Source organism: Borostomias antarcticus (assembly GCF_949987555.1).
Source record: "Borostomias antarcticus genome assembly, chromosome: 5".
Taxonomy (NCBI): domain Eukaryota; kingdom Metazoa; phylum Chordata; class Actinopteri; order Stomiiformes; family Stomiidae; genus Borostomias; species Borostomias antarcticus.
Genome location: NC_140238.1, coordinates 28,746,316 through 28,763,669, shown reverse-complemented (window position 1 = coordinate 28,763,669; position 17,354 = coordinate 28,746,316). Strand labels below are relative to the sequence as shown.

The 17,354-nt window shown below is 43.6% G+C and overlaps 1 protein-coding gene across 1 annotated transcript; it reads right to left on the bottom strand.

Annotated features, from left to right (window-relative positions):
- Window positions 1–3,274: 3,274 nt before the first annotated feature.
- Window positions 3,275–7,417, bottom strand: sox10 (SRY-box transcription factor 10; the record flags this gene model as incomplete). Its single annotated transcript, XM_084438802.1, has 3 exons — window positions 3,275–4,056; window positions 4,323–4,591; window positions 6,978–7,417. The coding sequence occupies 3 exons, from the start codon at window positions 7,415–7,417 to the stop codon at window positions 3,275–3,277; spliced, it is 1,491 nt and encodes a 496-aa protein (XP_084294928.1).
- Window positions 7,418–17,354: the final 9,937 nt, after the last annotated feature.

The window sequence follows — 17,354 nt, the reverse complement described above, 5'->3', positions numbered from 1 at the left end:
ATGTTATTACAGTATCATGTCCAGCTGTCCAACTCAGTCCCCTGCCATCTCACTCTTGAATGCAAATGTCCATTTACCCCTCCTATAATTCTCTCTCCCTCTCTCTCTTCTCTCTTTCTCTCTCTCCTCTCTCTTCTCTCTCTCTCTCTCTCTCTCTCTCTCTCCAGTTTTGGAATGTTTTAATCCCATTACAGTCTCAACCTGAGAGGGTAGGGGAGAGGTGGCTGGTGTGGTGTGGAGGAAGGGAGGGGTTGTGGGAGGTGGGGTTGGTGATGTAGGGATGGGGGGTGGGGGGTGGGAGGGGGGTGTAGGGCCTATGTGCCATGAGTATGAGAGTCCCTTTGTATCCCAGTGAAGCTACAGACCAGGCAGTTATGGGTATGGCTCCCTCATTGCCCCGGTTCCCTCCACCCCTCTGCTCACTCTCAATGGCTCTCTTTGTCTTCACCAAAGTATCACACAGCCGATTAAATAGGGGGAATTAGGAGTCAGGCTTAACCCGCAACACACACACACACACACACACACACTCACACACACTCATACATCCCAAAGCATGAACATAAGTACACACACACACACAAATGAACTGCGTGCAGTGCGACCTGCTGGAACAGTGGACCACAGTAGGATTCAGCGCTACACATAATGTATAGTGTTGGTGCATAGTACTGCCTGCTTGAGCTACAATAAGCATTAGCAAGCCTAATGGTTATGTATAGTCCCAGAGGACAGCTGTGGGAGAATCATAGATGGATGGACCAATTCCGACACTGCACCAGTAGCCATGCTAGCATCCTTTCTCTATGGCTCTGGCTGTATAAACTAACTAACTACAGTATAATGTGGCTACGCTGGTTGATGTCCAACTGTTCAATCAATTTGGGAACTGTAGTAATAAAGCATCTGAAATAACGTCAGCTGGTTGTGTTTTTTCCCTTGAGACTCTTACCCAGATAAACTGCTTTAGCCAGTGAATGAATTGGTGTGTTTGTCGAGTGAATGAGTCTGCATACTTGCTTTTGTTGCATTTTATCACAATGATGTCATGTGTCATGTCCAATTTCACATTGGTATGTAGATCTTGTTTAATATTGAGGAATGCTGGTCCTCAATACAATACAGAGTTTTGGGCTATTGGCTCAATCTGTGTCCGGACAACCAGCAAGATCTATTCAGAGATCATTTCCAGATTTTGATTAGGCTTCTTAGTCATTATTCTGCATTTTTATCCCTGCATGTCTATCATATTCATATCTAGTTTCATTTGAAGTCAGCTGCCCCTGTACAAGAACAGTTGTGGGGACAGATGTTTTACAAAAGCAGAAAGAATACAGATTTATTTAGTGTGAGAAGGTCATTAGTCATCACATCTCTAAGGCTTTTTTCTGCTAGTATTGCAGGTTTTGTTCTGCTGGCAACAGTTACTGAGGAAAAATACAAAATAACAAGACAACAATATAACAGACAAGAGTTTTCAACATGTTAACAGCGCATAAAAACATAATACGAGCAAATATAAATAATAATAGTTAAATTCAGAACAACAAGAACAAGCTTTTTGCAATGGAGCAAAATATAGAATGTCAAATGAAACCTCATCAACTTCTTAACTGAACAACGTGAATTCAAACTGTAAGCTTCTAAGGCCCCAAAAGGATTATAAATTGTAGAGCCAAAATGAAACACTACCTCTACCACATTAACAAGATGGATATGGTGTGAGTGGATTTTGTTTCAAATTATAACATTTCAGATTTAGACATTAGAACAAAGTTGACGTATCATTAATTATTTCACATTAGGAGATGGAGAGCAGGCCTGTGTTTTGAGGAAGTGTTTTCAGAGTGGGGAAAGTTTCGTTTCCAGGTGCAAACACCAACAACTCCTCAGGGGCCAAATGCAGCTGAGAGATCCCAGATACCAGAGGTGAGAAATCCCAGACCTTACATGAACTTCCCCACCTGGGAATCCTTTCTAGGTCTTTCAGGCTTTTTAATGGCAGAATTACAAACGAGGACCATCTAATAACACATCCCACTTCTAATGTTGAACCCTTTTTTGTTTGACACATGTGGAAGGCATTTCAAGAAGGCACAGCTGAGATTTAGTGTCATAATCTTTTAAACTCATTACTCATTCGCACATTCTCTTACTCAATCTCAGGCAACTGTGTTCAGTAATGGCAAATCTCAGGGAGGCCCTAAACATGTTACAAAAATAGCACACAACCACAGCTATCTACAAATCTAACATTACACACTGAATACTGTACACATTTTGAATGTCAAACAATTACAGATATGTGAGGGCAGTGGTGCAGACTTTCAGTGTAGTAATGGCAAAAAGTAACTGACAACAATGGCATTAATAGTTAAGATTATTAACAATAAAAATAATGTTTTCTATTTTCTAAAGATGAATGACCTTCATTTTGGTTAATAAAAGGGATTGTTATGAATATCCATCATGAAAGTGTGTTGTATTTTCTGAACTGTTTTGCACTGTTTTCAAATGCAAATCAAATCAACTTACTCAGTGCGATGTACCAGATGTCCCAAGTATTATTAACATTACTACACAATCACACTTCTGGGGGGATTTCGGAAAAGAGCAACTGAAAAAACGTGTTTGCTGAGTAGTTTCACACCAATGTAGTTATTAAAAGAGAAACTTCTTGAAAAGACTGAATCTCTCCATCTTAAGTTTTGGTCTCAAAACTTTGGTCATGTTCATGGATAAAATACAAGCAGAAACATTTTCCTTAACTGTACTTACACTTTGTTATGTAGGATATATTAAATAAAACATTGATTATATATCAGATATTGTTATAGATAATCTAATTGATCAGTTTTGAACTTGCCTGAGATTTGAATGGGCTAGCCAAACAGTTTGGCACTTTTGATTTTGTTTCATACTGTACGTCTTGTCGCGAAACCATTTCAATGATAGACTTTCTGGGTATGGATGAATGGATCTATTTGAGACGCTTAAGAAACTAGGATCCAACTGTCTCAGTGAGACCTCAGTACATGGCAGTAATACAACACATCACATCATGTTACTCCAAATAACCCCTCAGGCTCCATATGTCATCCTTAGGGCCTACAGGCTTCTCTTCACCTGGGGCCGACCAAGACAGAGCTCTCGCTCCCCTTCCCCCTCCACCTCCCCCCTCCCCCGAGCGCAGGCCGCCTCCTCTGCCGCTGCTCAGCGGGTCTGTCCTGGACGGGCCTGAGTCTGCGCCGGCGCCCCCTGGTCCCGGTGTGTGTCACGGCCGCGACAGCGTGGTGTAGACGGGCTGCTCCCAGTGCGTGGGGCTGTGGGACTGGGGCACGTTGGCCGGGTCAGAGATGGCCGTGTACAGGGGCCTCTGGCTGGGCCCCATGTAGGAGAAGGCAGAGTAGAGCCCAGAAGCCTGGCTGGAGTGGGCGTAGTAGGAACCCGAGGCCTGGTGGTCAGCGTACTCTGCGAACTGGGCCCTGGACGCCAGCGAGGGGAAGGCTGAGCTGTAGTGGGGTAGGCTGAGGGGCGTGTAAGTGACGTGGGACCCGGTGGCAGATGTCGCCTCCGAAAAGTGGGCCCCCGGCCCAGCCTCGCTCTTGATCTGGGCCTTGGTGGGGTCCGGGCCCAGTGGGGAGCTGTGATGCTGGTTCTGGTGCTGCTGGTGCTGTTTGGAGAGCCAGGCAGCTGAGTGTCCTGCAGCCAGGGCCGAGGAGATGCCGTAGGCGTAGGGCGAGGACCCGGCTGCCACCGCCCCGGAGCCCTGGCCGACCCCCGGGTGCCCGTTGGGGGGCAGGTACTGGTCGAACTCGTTGACGTCGAAGGGCTCCATGTTGGCCATGACCTCATGGCTAATCTCACCGATGTCCACGTTGCCGAAGTCAATGTGAGGTTTGCCAGGTCCAGACCCGGACCCGGAACCGCCCTCTGCTCCTACCCCCATGCCGCCACGAGAGGCCCCACCGCCCTCCCTCTTCCCCTCGCCAGACTTGCCAGACTGCAGCTCCGTCTTGGGGGTGGTGGGCGGAGTGGGGGGACTGTGGCTCTGGCCTGGAGAGACATGATGAAGAGAAGAGATTTTAATGTTAAGCTCTAGCTGATACGGAGCGCAATGGTGCTGTATGGGATTGTTTGAACAGGAGAGTTTGAATGTAATTAAATTCTAAATTCTATAACTACTAACTACGTTCATAGGTTGACTGTACAGGTATATTGTGCATAATTGTGAATATTGTGTGGGAGATAAACTCGTTTTTCTGTTGTGTTCTGTTCTACTCGATCCTATTGGGTGGCGTGGGCCACAGCCTGCAGCCCACCTGCAGCATGAGGGTGAAGCCCGTCGGCCAGAGGAGACCCCGCCACCGTCGAGCTGTGCGCCACGTCCAAGTGGAGAGTCTTGTAGTGCGATTGGCTGTGGCTGACCTCACCCTCCGAGTGGGCGTCGGCCTCAGAGCCAGAGCCGCCGGGCTTGCCGTTCTTGCGGCGCCGCGGCTGGTACTTGTACTCTGGGTAGTCCTTCTTGTGCTGCTTCCTCAGACGCTCTGCTTCCTCAATGAAGGGACGCTTGTCACTCTCGTTTAGCAGTCTGGGGTGGAGGGAGAGAGAGGGAGAGAGAGAGAGGGGAGAGAGAGAGAGAGAGAGAGAGAGAGAGAGAGAGATTTGAATTTTGAGGTTTTTGAACCCTGTGTCAATGCTTGTGTTGTTTTAATATGCTTCTCTTTTGATGCATGGGGAAATGAGATATGACCTAGGAATGAGAGGCCTTGTTTGAGAACGTTTTGAGAGTATGTGTGTTTGGTAATATGATGGCCATAAAATGTATGTTAAGATAACAGTCATATGGTTACTGGGTCCTTTCACACCTCAATGATAGGTCCACAACCTTGACCCACATCAGTCTTAGAGGCATTCTGGGTAATTTGCCATGTGGTCTGTCAGAGAGCTGTTTATAAAAGGATTCAAAGGCATTGCAGATCGTGTCAACAAATATCTGGGTCAAAAAGTCTGTCAAACATAATGGGCAACATTTAACATATCTCTTGTGTTTACCCTAAAACCCTGTTCAGATTTCAAAAGACACAAAATAGATTGATTGCACTGTCACTATTTCAACATGTTATTTTTTGTAGTTATTTTGGTGCAAAAGTTGGTACGGGCCTAGGCTTTAACATAACGTGCTGTCTACACAGCTGCATTAAGGAGTTGCTCTTGCTGGGAGATCAGGTCTCTAATGTAATTACAATACAGCCTAAAGTTACATCCTGTGCTGACACAGAAACTATAGATCATGCTAAAGTTAAGGGTTCTACTGGCATGAGAAAACCCTGACCTTTCACATTCCCAGTTCATCATGTTTCTTACCCCACCAATTAAACAATCATGTTTGGTTTCAAGGTCAAGTTTTTATCTGATTCATGCTGTGTCTTTATAAGATTAATGAATTAGACTTCCCTGATGGAAAGGCCCAGACATACATAGGCCTACATCTGGACTGATGCAGCAACTTGACTAAATGTTTGGGAGGCAAACCAAATCAGATTCGTGTAGTGTTTAGTGTTTACATGCTTTTTAAACTTGCTTTTGAATACATGCTAGCATCAAAAAGGCTACATGCTAAAGTACAGTGTTTAAGAGTGAGTGGAAAATCCGTGCCATACTAATCTGACCAGTAAAAGTGAGCTGAGGGGATTTTGACTGAAAACACAGTTATTCCCTCTGGAGCCATTTTCCCAACTAAACGGCAGTGAATTAAGTGGGCTATGAAATTAGACTGGGTCTAGGAACATACAGTATGATCAACACCCACTAAGCAGGCAATAGACTACATCAGGTATAGCCTACACCAGAAAGCCAGCTGAAGAATAAGAATAAGTAAGGCCTATTCATTTTGGTATTGAGTTTAGAGATGTGGACTACTTTTGGTGGAGCTAATACAGTCAAATCGCAGCAAAGTTTGTGTAATTTTCAGAAACTGCTTTGGAACAATAATATTGATCCCTAAAATAAAACGCAGGTCCCTGGAGATGTGCTAATAAAAGCAATGTGATGTTTACTATTCAAAAATGCAACCACTGACCCCATTTACACCTGGCATTAAAATGTGTCTCGTATCCAGATTGTATCTAGATACGATTCTGCAACAGTGCAGGGCGTGTGGTAATGTTGTTTTCGGTGGCGTGTGTTTGTTTGTGTGTTTGTTTGTCTGTTAGCAGGATTACGCAAAAACTACTGGACCTATTTTGGAAGGGTGTAGCATGGGTCAACTTAGAACCCATTAAATAGAGCTACCCAAACACAGAAGCCCATTTACCTCCAGTCATTTTTTGGACTTTGGCTCAGGAGCCAAAAATTCATTGTTAATGGGAGGGGGGTGAAACAGACATATCTAGACATGGGAAGGTCTCAGTGATAAGGGGTTTTGACTTGCATAAAGCTCTCGACCTAACTATTGCAGCAATACCAAAGATGTTCTGCTCACATGCACGTGTGCGCACACAGAGACACAAAATGCATTCATGGGCGGAGGTCTGAGAGACTTGATTGAGATCAGATTGCTCTATCTAGCTCAAACAACCGAACGCCACATTGGTTTAACATTTGCATTTACACTTAAGTCCAATGTGGTGTATAAGTCCCTGACCACCTCCTGAGGTAGTTTGGCTAATCAGATCACAATTCGTCTTCAAAAAGTTTTGGATGCCTTTACACCTGTACTTTCATGTGGTTTAGCACTATCAGATTGCAATCTGATCACTCAAAACGCATTTTAATGCCAGGTGTAAATGAGGCCACTGATATTCCAGACTTAATTGTAAGAGATTCCTCCTCTATTGTGAGTACTATCCCCCCCCCCCCCCACAGAACTGACCAATTTGTACCAATAAATCTAGGCACCGTTCACATTTGAAAGGCCGATTTTGACCTTCTGACACTGAACTGACCCATATACTGTATCGCAGATGCAACCTTACCTCCACAGTTTCCCAAGTGTTTTACTGAGCTCAGCGTTGTGCAGGTGAGGGTACTGGTCGGCCAGCTTTCGCCTTGCAGCCTGAGCCCACACCATGAAGGCGTTCATGGGCCTCTTGACGTGAGGTTTGCTCTTGCTGCCGGAGTTCACACGCACGGGCATGGGCACCAGGGTCCAGTCGTAGCCGTTCAGCACCTGGCTCACCGCCTCGCGGATACCGATGGGGAAGCGGGCGTCATCTTCATCAGACTTGATGGATAGGCCATCAGCCCCGCCGGAGGCCTCGTCTCCAACCCCTGCCACATGAGGCGGTTGCCCTGGCAGAGGTGAGTCTCCTCCGCCAGTGGCACCGGAGGAATGTCCCGGTGACAAGGACTGGCCATCGTCCGAGACACCAGGACTCATCTCCACCTCCGACAAACTCTGCTCCTCTCCCGACATCTTCCTTCAAAACAAAACTATTCCGTCCTCGGGTGTAGGCCTATATCAGACAGTTATTCCTTGGTCTAGGTGTTCAACTACAACAGGCGTAAAGTTATTCCTAAATTAACTGAGATTATCTTGATGTCTCAATGAAGGCTATAGACAACTACCTGGTCCTGTTTAAGCCTGTTTAAGTCTTTAGGCCTATATAAACTCCCAGTCAGTCTCAACTCGCAGTCTCCGTTCCAGAACTCTATTGGGATTCCTCATTAAAGTTCTTTCCATCCGTAATGCTGGTATCATACGCTCGGCGCGTATTGCAGGCCTCAATTTACCTGTTGCTTAACGTCTTCTTGATACAGTTGTCCGCTGTCCTCTTTTCCCTTTGTTTTTCTGTAATCGTATACATACAGCGAAGACCTGAAATTGATGCAAAACAGTAAGAGAATTAGAGAACAGAGACCTACACTTTATGTCTATAAGAAAAAAGATTTTAATAGCTCATTTTAGACAATTGCTGATTTATAATTCACACAAAATTGAATTTGACTATCACAGGCTATAGGACAAATTATCACGGTTAGATAATTGGTAGACCAGAGCGCAATAGACATGAACAATACAAGTCTAGCCTATATGTAAGTGTAACAATCATTTATGCAGATGTATAATTTGAGGTCCAGTTAGCGCAGTCCTGCTGTTATTCTAGCCCAGGCCTCGTTCGCGCTAACAAGCTACTGTTTAAGGTTTGGCAGTTATTCCAAGCTCCCCGGAGAGAAAGTGTTGGAATAATATAAACCCGCACTAGCACAGGGCTTCGATTTATACCAGCGAGCTCTTAGATAAACACGGGCTGGCGCTGGAAATATAAACCGCGTGTGGGTGCGTGTGAGTGCGCGTGTGTGAACTGGACACTGCCTGCTTGTAGAAGTGCATGGGTATGTATACATATTTGGGGACAAAATATGGAGTTTTGTCCATTGAAGAAACGCTCTCCTGTGTAAGCTGCATGCTGACACGACTTTGAAGTTGTGATTAAGCGAACCTGTGCACTTCAAAAACATAAACAGAACTATAATGCCTATATTTACTTTGGATTTGGACTCATTTGGATTAAACATATATCGATGATATTGATCTCCTGACGTGCGTGTCAACACTGTAGGCACATTCAAGACTGCCATCTCTTCTCCGTCCTCTTACTGAGAACCAGTTGTTCAGTGCATCGAAGTAATAGGTCTACGTGGTCAGTGTTAGGATTGTCAATGGTGAAGTAGGATTAGGCTGTTAAAGAGTTAATGGTTGTCCACCTCATTTACAACGGCCGAATAATAGCCTCAATTGACTGAACACTATGGCTTAACTACAGCTAGTGTAATTGATCGCATAGCAACGCCAAGGTCCTATGCGATTTGACCTGTACATATTCAGTCAATTAGCTTTTAATTAACATCAAGGCGTAGGATTGGATACCTCGCTGTCCCATTTTGGCATGTACCTCACGTCATAAGCAAAGTGGACATCCTAATCATAGGCTATCTGTTTTCCAGTAGCCTTTATACACCATCTGTGTCAGATTCAAGTACAATAACATCTTGTTATTATAGCACCGTGGCTAACAGAGTCCATGTCTCTGGATCTGTCCTCGCCATCACTTGCTTCAAAGCGCTCTCAACTTTACGCACCACAAAGCGCACACCAACACAAGGTTTGGCTCATGCAATTCTCAGTGCTTTTCTACGAGGTTAGGTGGATACAGGGACGTTTGTGAATATTACTGCATGGCTGTGGTTTGTTTATGGAGGAAGAAGCTGACAAACTGACGATTGACACTATTGTCCAAATTATTCGCGTGGCATATAACCCAGGATACCTAGAACAGAGCCCTTCTGTGATTCAATCGCCACATGTTCTGTTGTTTTCAATAGCCATGATTATTTGCATCATCAGTATCTTTATCAAGTTGCGCGTCAAATTAGTTCAAAAGTCAGTGAGACAGACACACGTTTGTTTCTGTCCGCTGATCGAAAAACAGAACTTTCATGTCAATTCGAGACGAGTTCGCCCACATTGGACTACTTATCTAATATATTAGGCTTATCTGTATACAGCATATCGACTGTGTTCTCTACAATCCGTTTAGATTGTGTTTGTGATGTCTAATTGTCCATGAGTGCATTTTGGCCACTGTAGCTGGGTCGCCGTCATTAATTTGGACTTCATGAAAGACGATGAAAAAGAAGCTTCTCCGCTTGACCTGACAATAACCTGTCCTTAATTTTGTGGCTGAAACAATTTCCTGCCATCTGCATTGTTTCTCTTTTTAGTCCGTAGTCTTCTTTGTTTTAAACGAAAATTGGAACTCGTAATATCGTAATATCACAAGTCAAGTGCATGATCGAAAGAAATGCAGGTGCATGTTTTTTAGCCTACATAAATTGGCATTGGTAATTTTTATAGATGGTGTAGCCTAACAGTTCAACTAGCCTAGATCTTCGATGTTCCAATAAATCATGCTATGCCTATGTATCTCGGTCTATATCAATTAGAAATATTTTGTGTGGAGATTATGGGTCAAAGTTTGGTGTTAATCGTTTTGTTGAACTTGTTAATTCAGAGAAACTTTCCACTGTATTCTATCAGCTTGATGGAAATATGCTTGTATTGATGAGTTAAAAAAAAGGTTATGTGGAAGTTGGTGCATAGTTGAAAATTTTAGTTTTTGCTACTTGCTGAAAACAAACGTTACAATTTTGCGTTGTGTTTGACGAAAAATATTTTCCCCTGTCAAGTAGCCACATCATGCTTATCAATAGAATAAGGAATAGCCTAATTTAAAGCAAGTTAATATTAATACGAGACAGTTGTTACAGTGTAGCCTAATAATGTCTGATAGTTTGTGAATATGTCTAATGATAATAATGCAAATCATGACAATGATAATAATACTGAAAATAATAATTAAATACATTCAATGTTTCAATATTTTTCTGAAGGCAGGCTATACAATTGTCGATGAAGTTCATCACTTGATTACAAGAGAAAGAAAGAATAAGAGAACAGTAGCAGCAGAGAGGAAAGTATTCGAATGCTAAGCGCCTTACTTCTGCAACGAAAAAGGAGGTCGCCCGCTTTGCACGAGAGTCCGTGTGTTCCCGAGTTTCCAAAGTGACGCTCGCGCTCACTCCCCAGCCCCCTCGCTCGCGCTGCCCGTCTATGAATGCCTGCTCTGTGTCGCGCGCCGGGGCTTAAAGAACTCCGTTGTGTGAGGAAGAGAAAAAAGTCTTAAAGGAGCAGCAAACTTACACCGATAGAACGCTTGTGATTGGTTCCTGATTCTTTCCCCGGCAGGGATCTCTCTATCAAAATGGAAATGAACATTACCTTATATATGTGATGTAGCAGTTTACATGAATTGCCCAAGTAACAGAATATCATGATCCCGAGTTCAAAACCTTGTAGAGGCATGGCCTTGGACTTTTAATTATTTTCAAACGATGTGAAGCTCTGCAGCAAGCCAAAGCAAAACTTGCATGCACAAATTTTACGCATCAAGTCAAGTGAGTCAAATGCGTGTTCGATCTAGGCTTATCTAGCCTACTGCGTAATGCCGCCATATTTGTCACAATATCTGAAAACATTCCAAGGAGTTCATTCAGTTAGATAACTTATTTAGCCTACTATTCAGGGATCAGAGGCAGAATTATTGTAGCTATAATTTTTCTACATCTTGTTGATTTTTTTTTTTTATCAAATTGAAAGTACTTGGAGGGAATGCATGCCGCAGGACCTTAGCCTACACAGAGTCCTGTCATTCGTCTCATGATGGATCCACGCGTCAAGGAGTGACGCACTTTGAAGTGTTTCCTTTTATCTCCGTCTGAAGTGATGTCCGGGGACATCGGTTAAATTAGCAACAGGGTCGAGACAGAACACACTGGAGCATTGTTGGGGCACGACCATATCAGAGCCCCCCTCTGCCCTTCGGAGATGAGAGGTCGACATACTGGGGGGCACACACAGAAAAAGAGAGACACAGCTCCACATATTCCGACATACCCCGAGATACTCTTGTTGTGCACCTGCTATTATAGGATACATGGACATACTAGCCTACTCTTGTCTCACTTTTCAATAAACAGATCGGCAGAGTTAGAATAGGCTATAAAACATTTGTCTGGCCATCCAAGTGCATGGTGCGTCTGTAGCCTATACGCTCACACGGCATGCCACGGACATGCATGGCATCAATACATGCGTTTGCTTATTGGCATTGGCAATAGTTCCAGGCCTACTGGCAAGTTGGATAGGGCCCTTGCACACAGATGGCCTAGGCCCATGTGTTCGATTGAAATGTAATTCCACGGCAAACACTGCGCTGCTTCATGCTATGTGTGAGTTTTATAATTGCATCAATTCGCACTCACAGGGCACACATTTAAAACTAAACAGCGTGAGGAAAAAAAAAAATAGAAAGGAGAGACGGGAGAGAGAACATCACGGGCCGAACGCACACAAACACACGCGCTGTTCTTTACAACAATGACCCCTTGTGTCTCCCTCTCGCGACAAACTGCCCCTCCATCCAAAAATCACTTCTTTTTTCATTATCCATGAATGTTGACTGTGATAAGGGAATCCTAACCATGAGTGCATCTCTCTGTCTGGTTCTCTCTCCCTCTCTCCCCCTTTCATTCGCTCTCCCCGCTCCTTCTTTGCTCCCTTTGTTTTATCTCAGGTGAATTGTAATCATGTGATCAAACGAACACCCCCTTTCCATTACCCCCTTAAATGAAAAAATGAGGAACAAAAAGCAGTTGTGTATATAAAAAAAGAGAAGAAAAGAGAAAAAGACGTGTGTCTCCTTTTAGTGCGCCTCTTTGTCCGTGTCTCGGTAAACGCTCACATATAGGGAAACGTGCTCCAGGATCTCGCTACTCTGTCTATGGATCTGCTGTTGTCGCACTGTCTGTCCGGCCTTGGCAGCTTTGATACGGGGGACACTTTAAAATGCTACTCCGCTGGACTGCCTGGTCGATCAGGGACTTGTGGCCTGGCATCGTCTTTGAAGTGAGTTTTTGTGAGGGGTGCAGTCACCGGGGTAGGGGAAGCAGGTTCAGTCTGTTTGGAAGAGAGAGAAACATGTCAGCCAGAGAAGAGGGAACATGTCAATGCAAGGCCGCATCAGTTCTGAGTATTTGAGAGAAAATAGATGGACGAGATAAGCTTTTAACTGTAGGCTAAATCAAATCGTTTTATTATTATTATTACTAAAGCTGTAACAGTGTCAATGATATGCTAATATTATTTTTCATTACCTTTGTTGAATGAGACTAGTTTATGAAGTTGAGGGAAATGCTGATTTGAAGATGGGAGAGAGAAGCAGAATAGGCTACATAGACTAATAATTATATTCCTGAAGTATGAGGGAAACATGGAAGCTTTAGAAACGAAAATATGATGAATGCGCGAGGCCTACCTCCAAAATGATTAATTAGGCTAGTCTGAAAAAAGTAAAACGTTTCGTTTTGCTTTTATTTATTTTCGATTTATAGGATATATATTTGTATTTTTAATTATCAAATAAAGGACACATTCGTAACCATTCGTTTTGGCTAATCCATTCCCTAATGTGTTTATTGAGTAAACATTAGGCCTATACATCCTAATCTGCGTTGGATTTGTTTATGCTATTAGTTTGGAAGAACAACCAGCCAAATGAGGCAAATAAAGTTTATCTTTTTTTCTCGTTAAATCCTCGGTATTGTATGACCATTAGGCATTATATTGAACGATCGAAAATATCTATGACTTTCTTGAACATAGGCCTACAGCATTTATCAAGTTAGTTGGCATCAAAATGATCATACTGAGCTTTTTCCCCATGTAATGAAAAGTGGTAGCCTAATCAGTATCAGAAATATGAAACGTATTTGTTAAATAATAACAACAATAATAACAACGATAATAATAATAATAATAATAATAATAATAATAATAATAATACACTTTATTTGTATAGCACCTTTCATACAAATACATTCAGCTCAAAGTGATTTACAACAAAGAATGTACATGTTTAACCCTAACCCTAACCCTAACCCTTTACATAAAATAAACATAAAATAAACAAAAAGCAGGAAAAAAGATGGACGATAAACACAATAAAGATCATCATCATCATCATCTTTAATCCGCTTATCCAGGGTCGGGTCGCGGAGGCAGCAGCTCCAGCAACAATAAAGATAAAGATAAGAAATTAAGATAGATACTTTCCCTTCCCAAACCTGTTAGACTAGAGCCAGAAAAGGCCAAATGGCGTATTACCAAGCTGCTGCTGCTGCTGCTGTTGTGGTTGTTGTTGTTGTGTGTACATTTGCAGTCATGTTTTATTTCAGTGTCATTTTGAACAGAATAGTTCTCTAATTTAAAAAGAGAATACATTATTATCAGGGAGTATAGGCCTAATTTATCATTATTATCAGCGAGTAGCCAGGCCTAATTTATCAATAACGATTTGATCAAATAAAAAAATATAGGATTTAATGTTTCATTAGATTATTTAAAATTGTCCATCAATACTTTTCTGCAGTAATCCAGAATGAGTAATCAGTTTGTATGCAGCAATAATATATTTTTAACATTAACCTATCAAAATAGGCCTATGTGCCATGTCAAAATGTTTTTGAAATGTAAAATCCTATCCTTCATAGAACCTCATAGGTAACTTAAGAGACAAGTACTTTAATGCTTCTGATAGTGACTTTGTTGTGTCTCAGTCTGTAGTCATAACTTATAAGAAGTTATAAAAACTGAAGAAAATCCAAATAGATTTTGGCATATAGCCTAAGCACACAAGAGGACATAACATAATACAGAAGTTGACATGAAAAGTATTTGGAGGTATCTAAAGACTAGATATATAAATCATAGAAGTGTAATGGTAGGCCTATAATACAACTAGAAATGGTGCTTAGACAGCACTGGCCTCCCCTTGAAGGCATTCTGTGGCTCTGTGTGCGCCAAATTGAATGGGTTCTAAATTGGCCCATGCTACACCCCTCCACCGAGTTTCATGAAAATCAGTCTGGTAATTTTAGCTTAATCCTAGTCCAAAAACTGAATGGCTGTGAACGGCCGGCCGTGTTTGGGCGGCCCGTGGACCCGCCATGTGATTCGGATCAGCTCCAAAATGTAATGGCTTCTAAGTTAGACCATGCTACACCCTTCCGTGTTTCATGAAAATCGGACTAGTATTTTTTTGGCGTAATCCTGCTAACAGACAAACACACAAACAAACAAACAAACACACAGAAACAAACACTCGCCACCAAAAACATTACCTCTCTCCCTGCACTGTCGCTGGGGCGGAGGTAATGATCCTGAGATCAATTAGTATTGTAGAGTATGCTGCTTACGCAAGGGTTACTTGCATAATTAATTTTTTATTTAATTTAGACTTTAGATAGTCATTTCTGTAAAATGGCATACATTTGAGCAGTAGGCTACTATAGTACTACAGAAGGATAGTTCTGTTTTTTTTGTCAACATCCTTGGCCTGTGAGATTCCCAGTGCACAGCTCTGTGACCTGCCATGTGACAGCGATGATGTTGCCCTGAGGGGAGTCAGTGGGGGGATAGATAGCTGGTTAGGGCTCCTGGGGGAGGCGGAACGCGTGACTACAGGATTCAAAGGTCATTCCCAAGGCAGAGAGGGTGATGTGTTTATGATCCTAAAGGAGGATGCTCAGCTCCTCCATCTGCTTGGGGTTAGCTTTCTGTAAACCTCATAGTGTGCTCTACCTATAGTAACATGTAATAGTAGTCACACTCCCTTCTCACACATAGTGGGCCAATCTACACTCATGTGCTAGTGAGTCTGTTCATCTGCCGTTCATTTCTTGTATAATGTTCATATCTTCCAATAATCGGATGTGTGAACAAACCAGTGTTGCACATGTGTTAAGTACAGTAGCAGTACAGAGACTCATCCCTGGTCCGAGAAAGAGAGAACGGGATGGAGAAAACTATTCCATGCTGAAAAATAAAGATAGAATCATTACATTGAGCAAGAATAATTGTGCGTGAAAGTGCATGAAAGTTCAACTGAGGAAGAAGAGGGAATTGAAAGAGGAATGAGACGAAGTGGCTGCATGTTTTTGCTGGGGAAAACTGTCACCATTTTGTCTGTCCTCTCTGCTGCTGGTACTACAGACATTCCTGGTCGAATTCCAGCATTCTCTGTCTCATCTGATGGAGAGATAGAGGGAGAGAGAGGGAGGGCGAGAGAGAGAGAGTTGTCAAAAATGCCTGGACTAATGATCTCATGATATTCGGTGGGATGGCGATGACTCTGCCATCCATCATAGATGAATTAGGAATTTGGTGGGTAAACAGCCAAACTCTCACACAGCCTCTCTCCTGCCAGTACCAGGCTGTGGGGGCAGAGATTGTGCAGCAGAAGAGTCAGAGACGAGTCAAAGCTTTAAAAATACATTTAAAAATGACTAATACTCGCCACTGCTAAAACTACTGCTGCTGTCTCCATCTCTTCCTCTCTCTCTCTCCCCCTCCCTGTCTCTGTCTCTGCCTTTCTCCTGGTCTCTCTCCCTCGGTCTCTCTCTCTTTCTCTGTCTCTCTCTTTCTCTCTGTCTCTTTCTCTCTCTGTCTCTCTCCCTCCCTCTCTTTCTCTCTGTCCGCCTTTCTCCTTGTCTCTCTCTCTCTTCCTCCGTCTCTCTCTTTCTCTCTCTTCGTCTCTCTCTCTATCTTTCTCTCGCTCCCTCTCTTTCTCTCTGTCTCTGCCTTTCTCCTTGTCTCTCTTTCTCTCCCTCTGTCTCTCTCTCTCCCTGTCTCTCTCTCGGGCGCACCTGCTCGGTATCCAACAGGTGCTGTGCAGCAGAACTATTTCCTGTGTCAGCAGGTCACTCTGACCTGTGGCTCTGCCTGCAGCCAGTCTGAGGGCCTGTGGGGCTGGAGTGTTAACCAGGCGTTAGACTTTCATTTGATAGTGGGGTGTTTAGGTTTGTAGACATGTATTCATTAACACTGTAATGTCACACACACACACACACGCACGCACATACACACACACACACACACACACACACACACACACACACACACACACACACACACACACACACACACACACACAGTTCCTTCTCTGATAACCAGAAACTGTTAGTTACTCGATCAGAACTTTAGGAAACATAAAGAATAGTTTAACAACTGAGTAAGGATCCTCAACACTAACCACCAAGTTGGCTAGAAATTCCTCTCTGTAATAAATAATGATTAAAGCCCTCCAATTAAAACGTCAGGTGATCTTCAAAGGGGTTAATAAGAATAGTTCAGCATTCCACAAGACCTCCCAACCTTTCTTTTCTTTCCACCCCATCCTTTTTAATAAATTGATGCAGCTGTGCGACGCTGAAATGGGTCCCCCTCTTGAGTGTTTGTGGCTCGCCATGAATCCTGCCTTTGTGTTCCTACCACAGAATTTCCTATTCGGTTGTGTTGTTTTTCTCCTTCTATGTTGCTGGTGGCAGACTGCAGTGCAGGGCGGAGGGGGGGGGGGGGGGCGGGGGTGTAGCTTTGTTGGGTGGTAGCTGAAGTGGAGGGTTGCTGGGTGGTGGTGGTGGTGTTGGTGGTGGGGGTAGATCTTGGACGGGGTTCGAATGCAGCTGGGGAGCAGGGTGAGATGGGCCGGGGGGGGGGGGCGGGTGTAGTCGCAGAGAGGAGTAGAAAGAGATGGGGGCGCGGAGGCGGTGGGAGGGGGGGGTGGAGGGGTTGGGTAGCGGCGGTAGTGGTGGTGGAGGGAGGCGGAGTGGGATGGGGGGGTCAGTGCATTGCAGTGCTCCATGAATGGCCCATTGTGTGTCTGGGTTCATATCTACACTTGCTGGCCAAAGGGAAGAATCTAGTTACTCCAATTGTGTGAGGGGAACATCTAAAG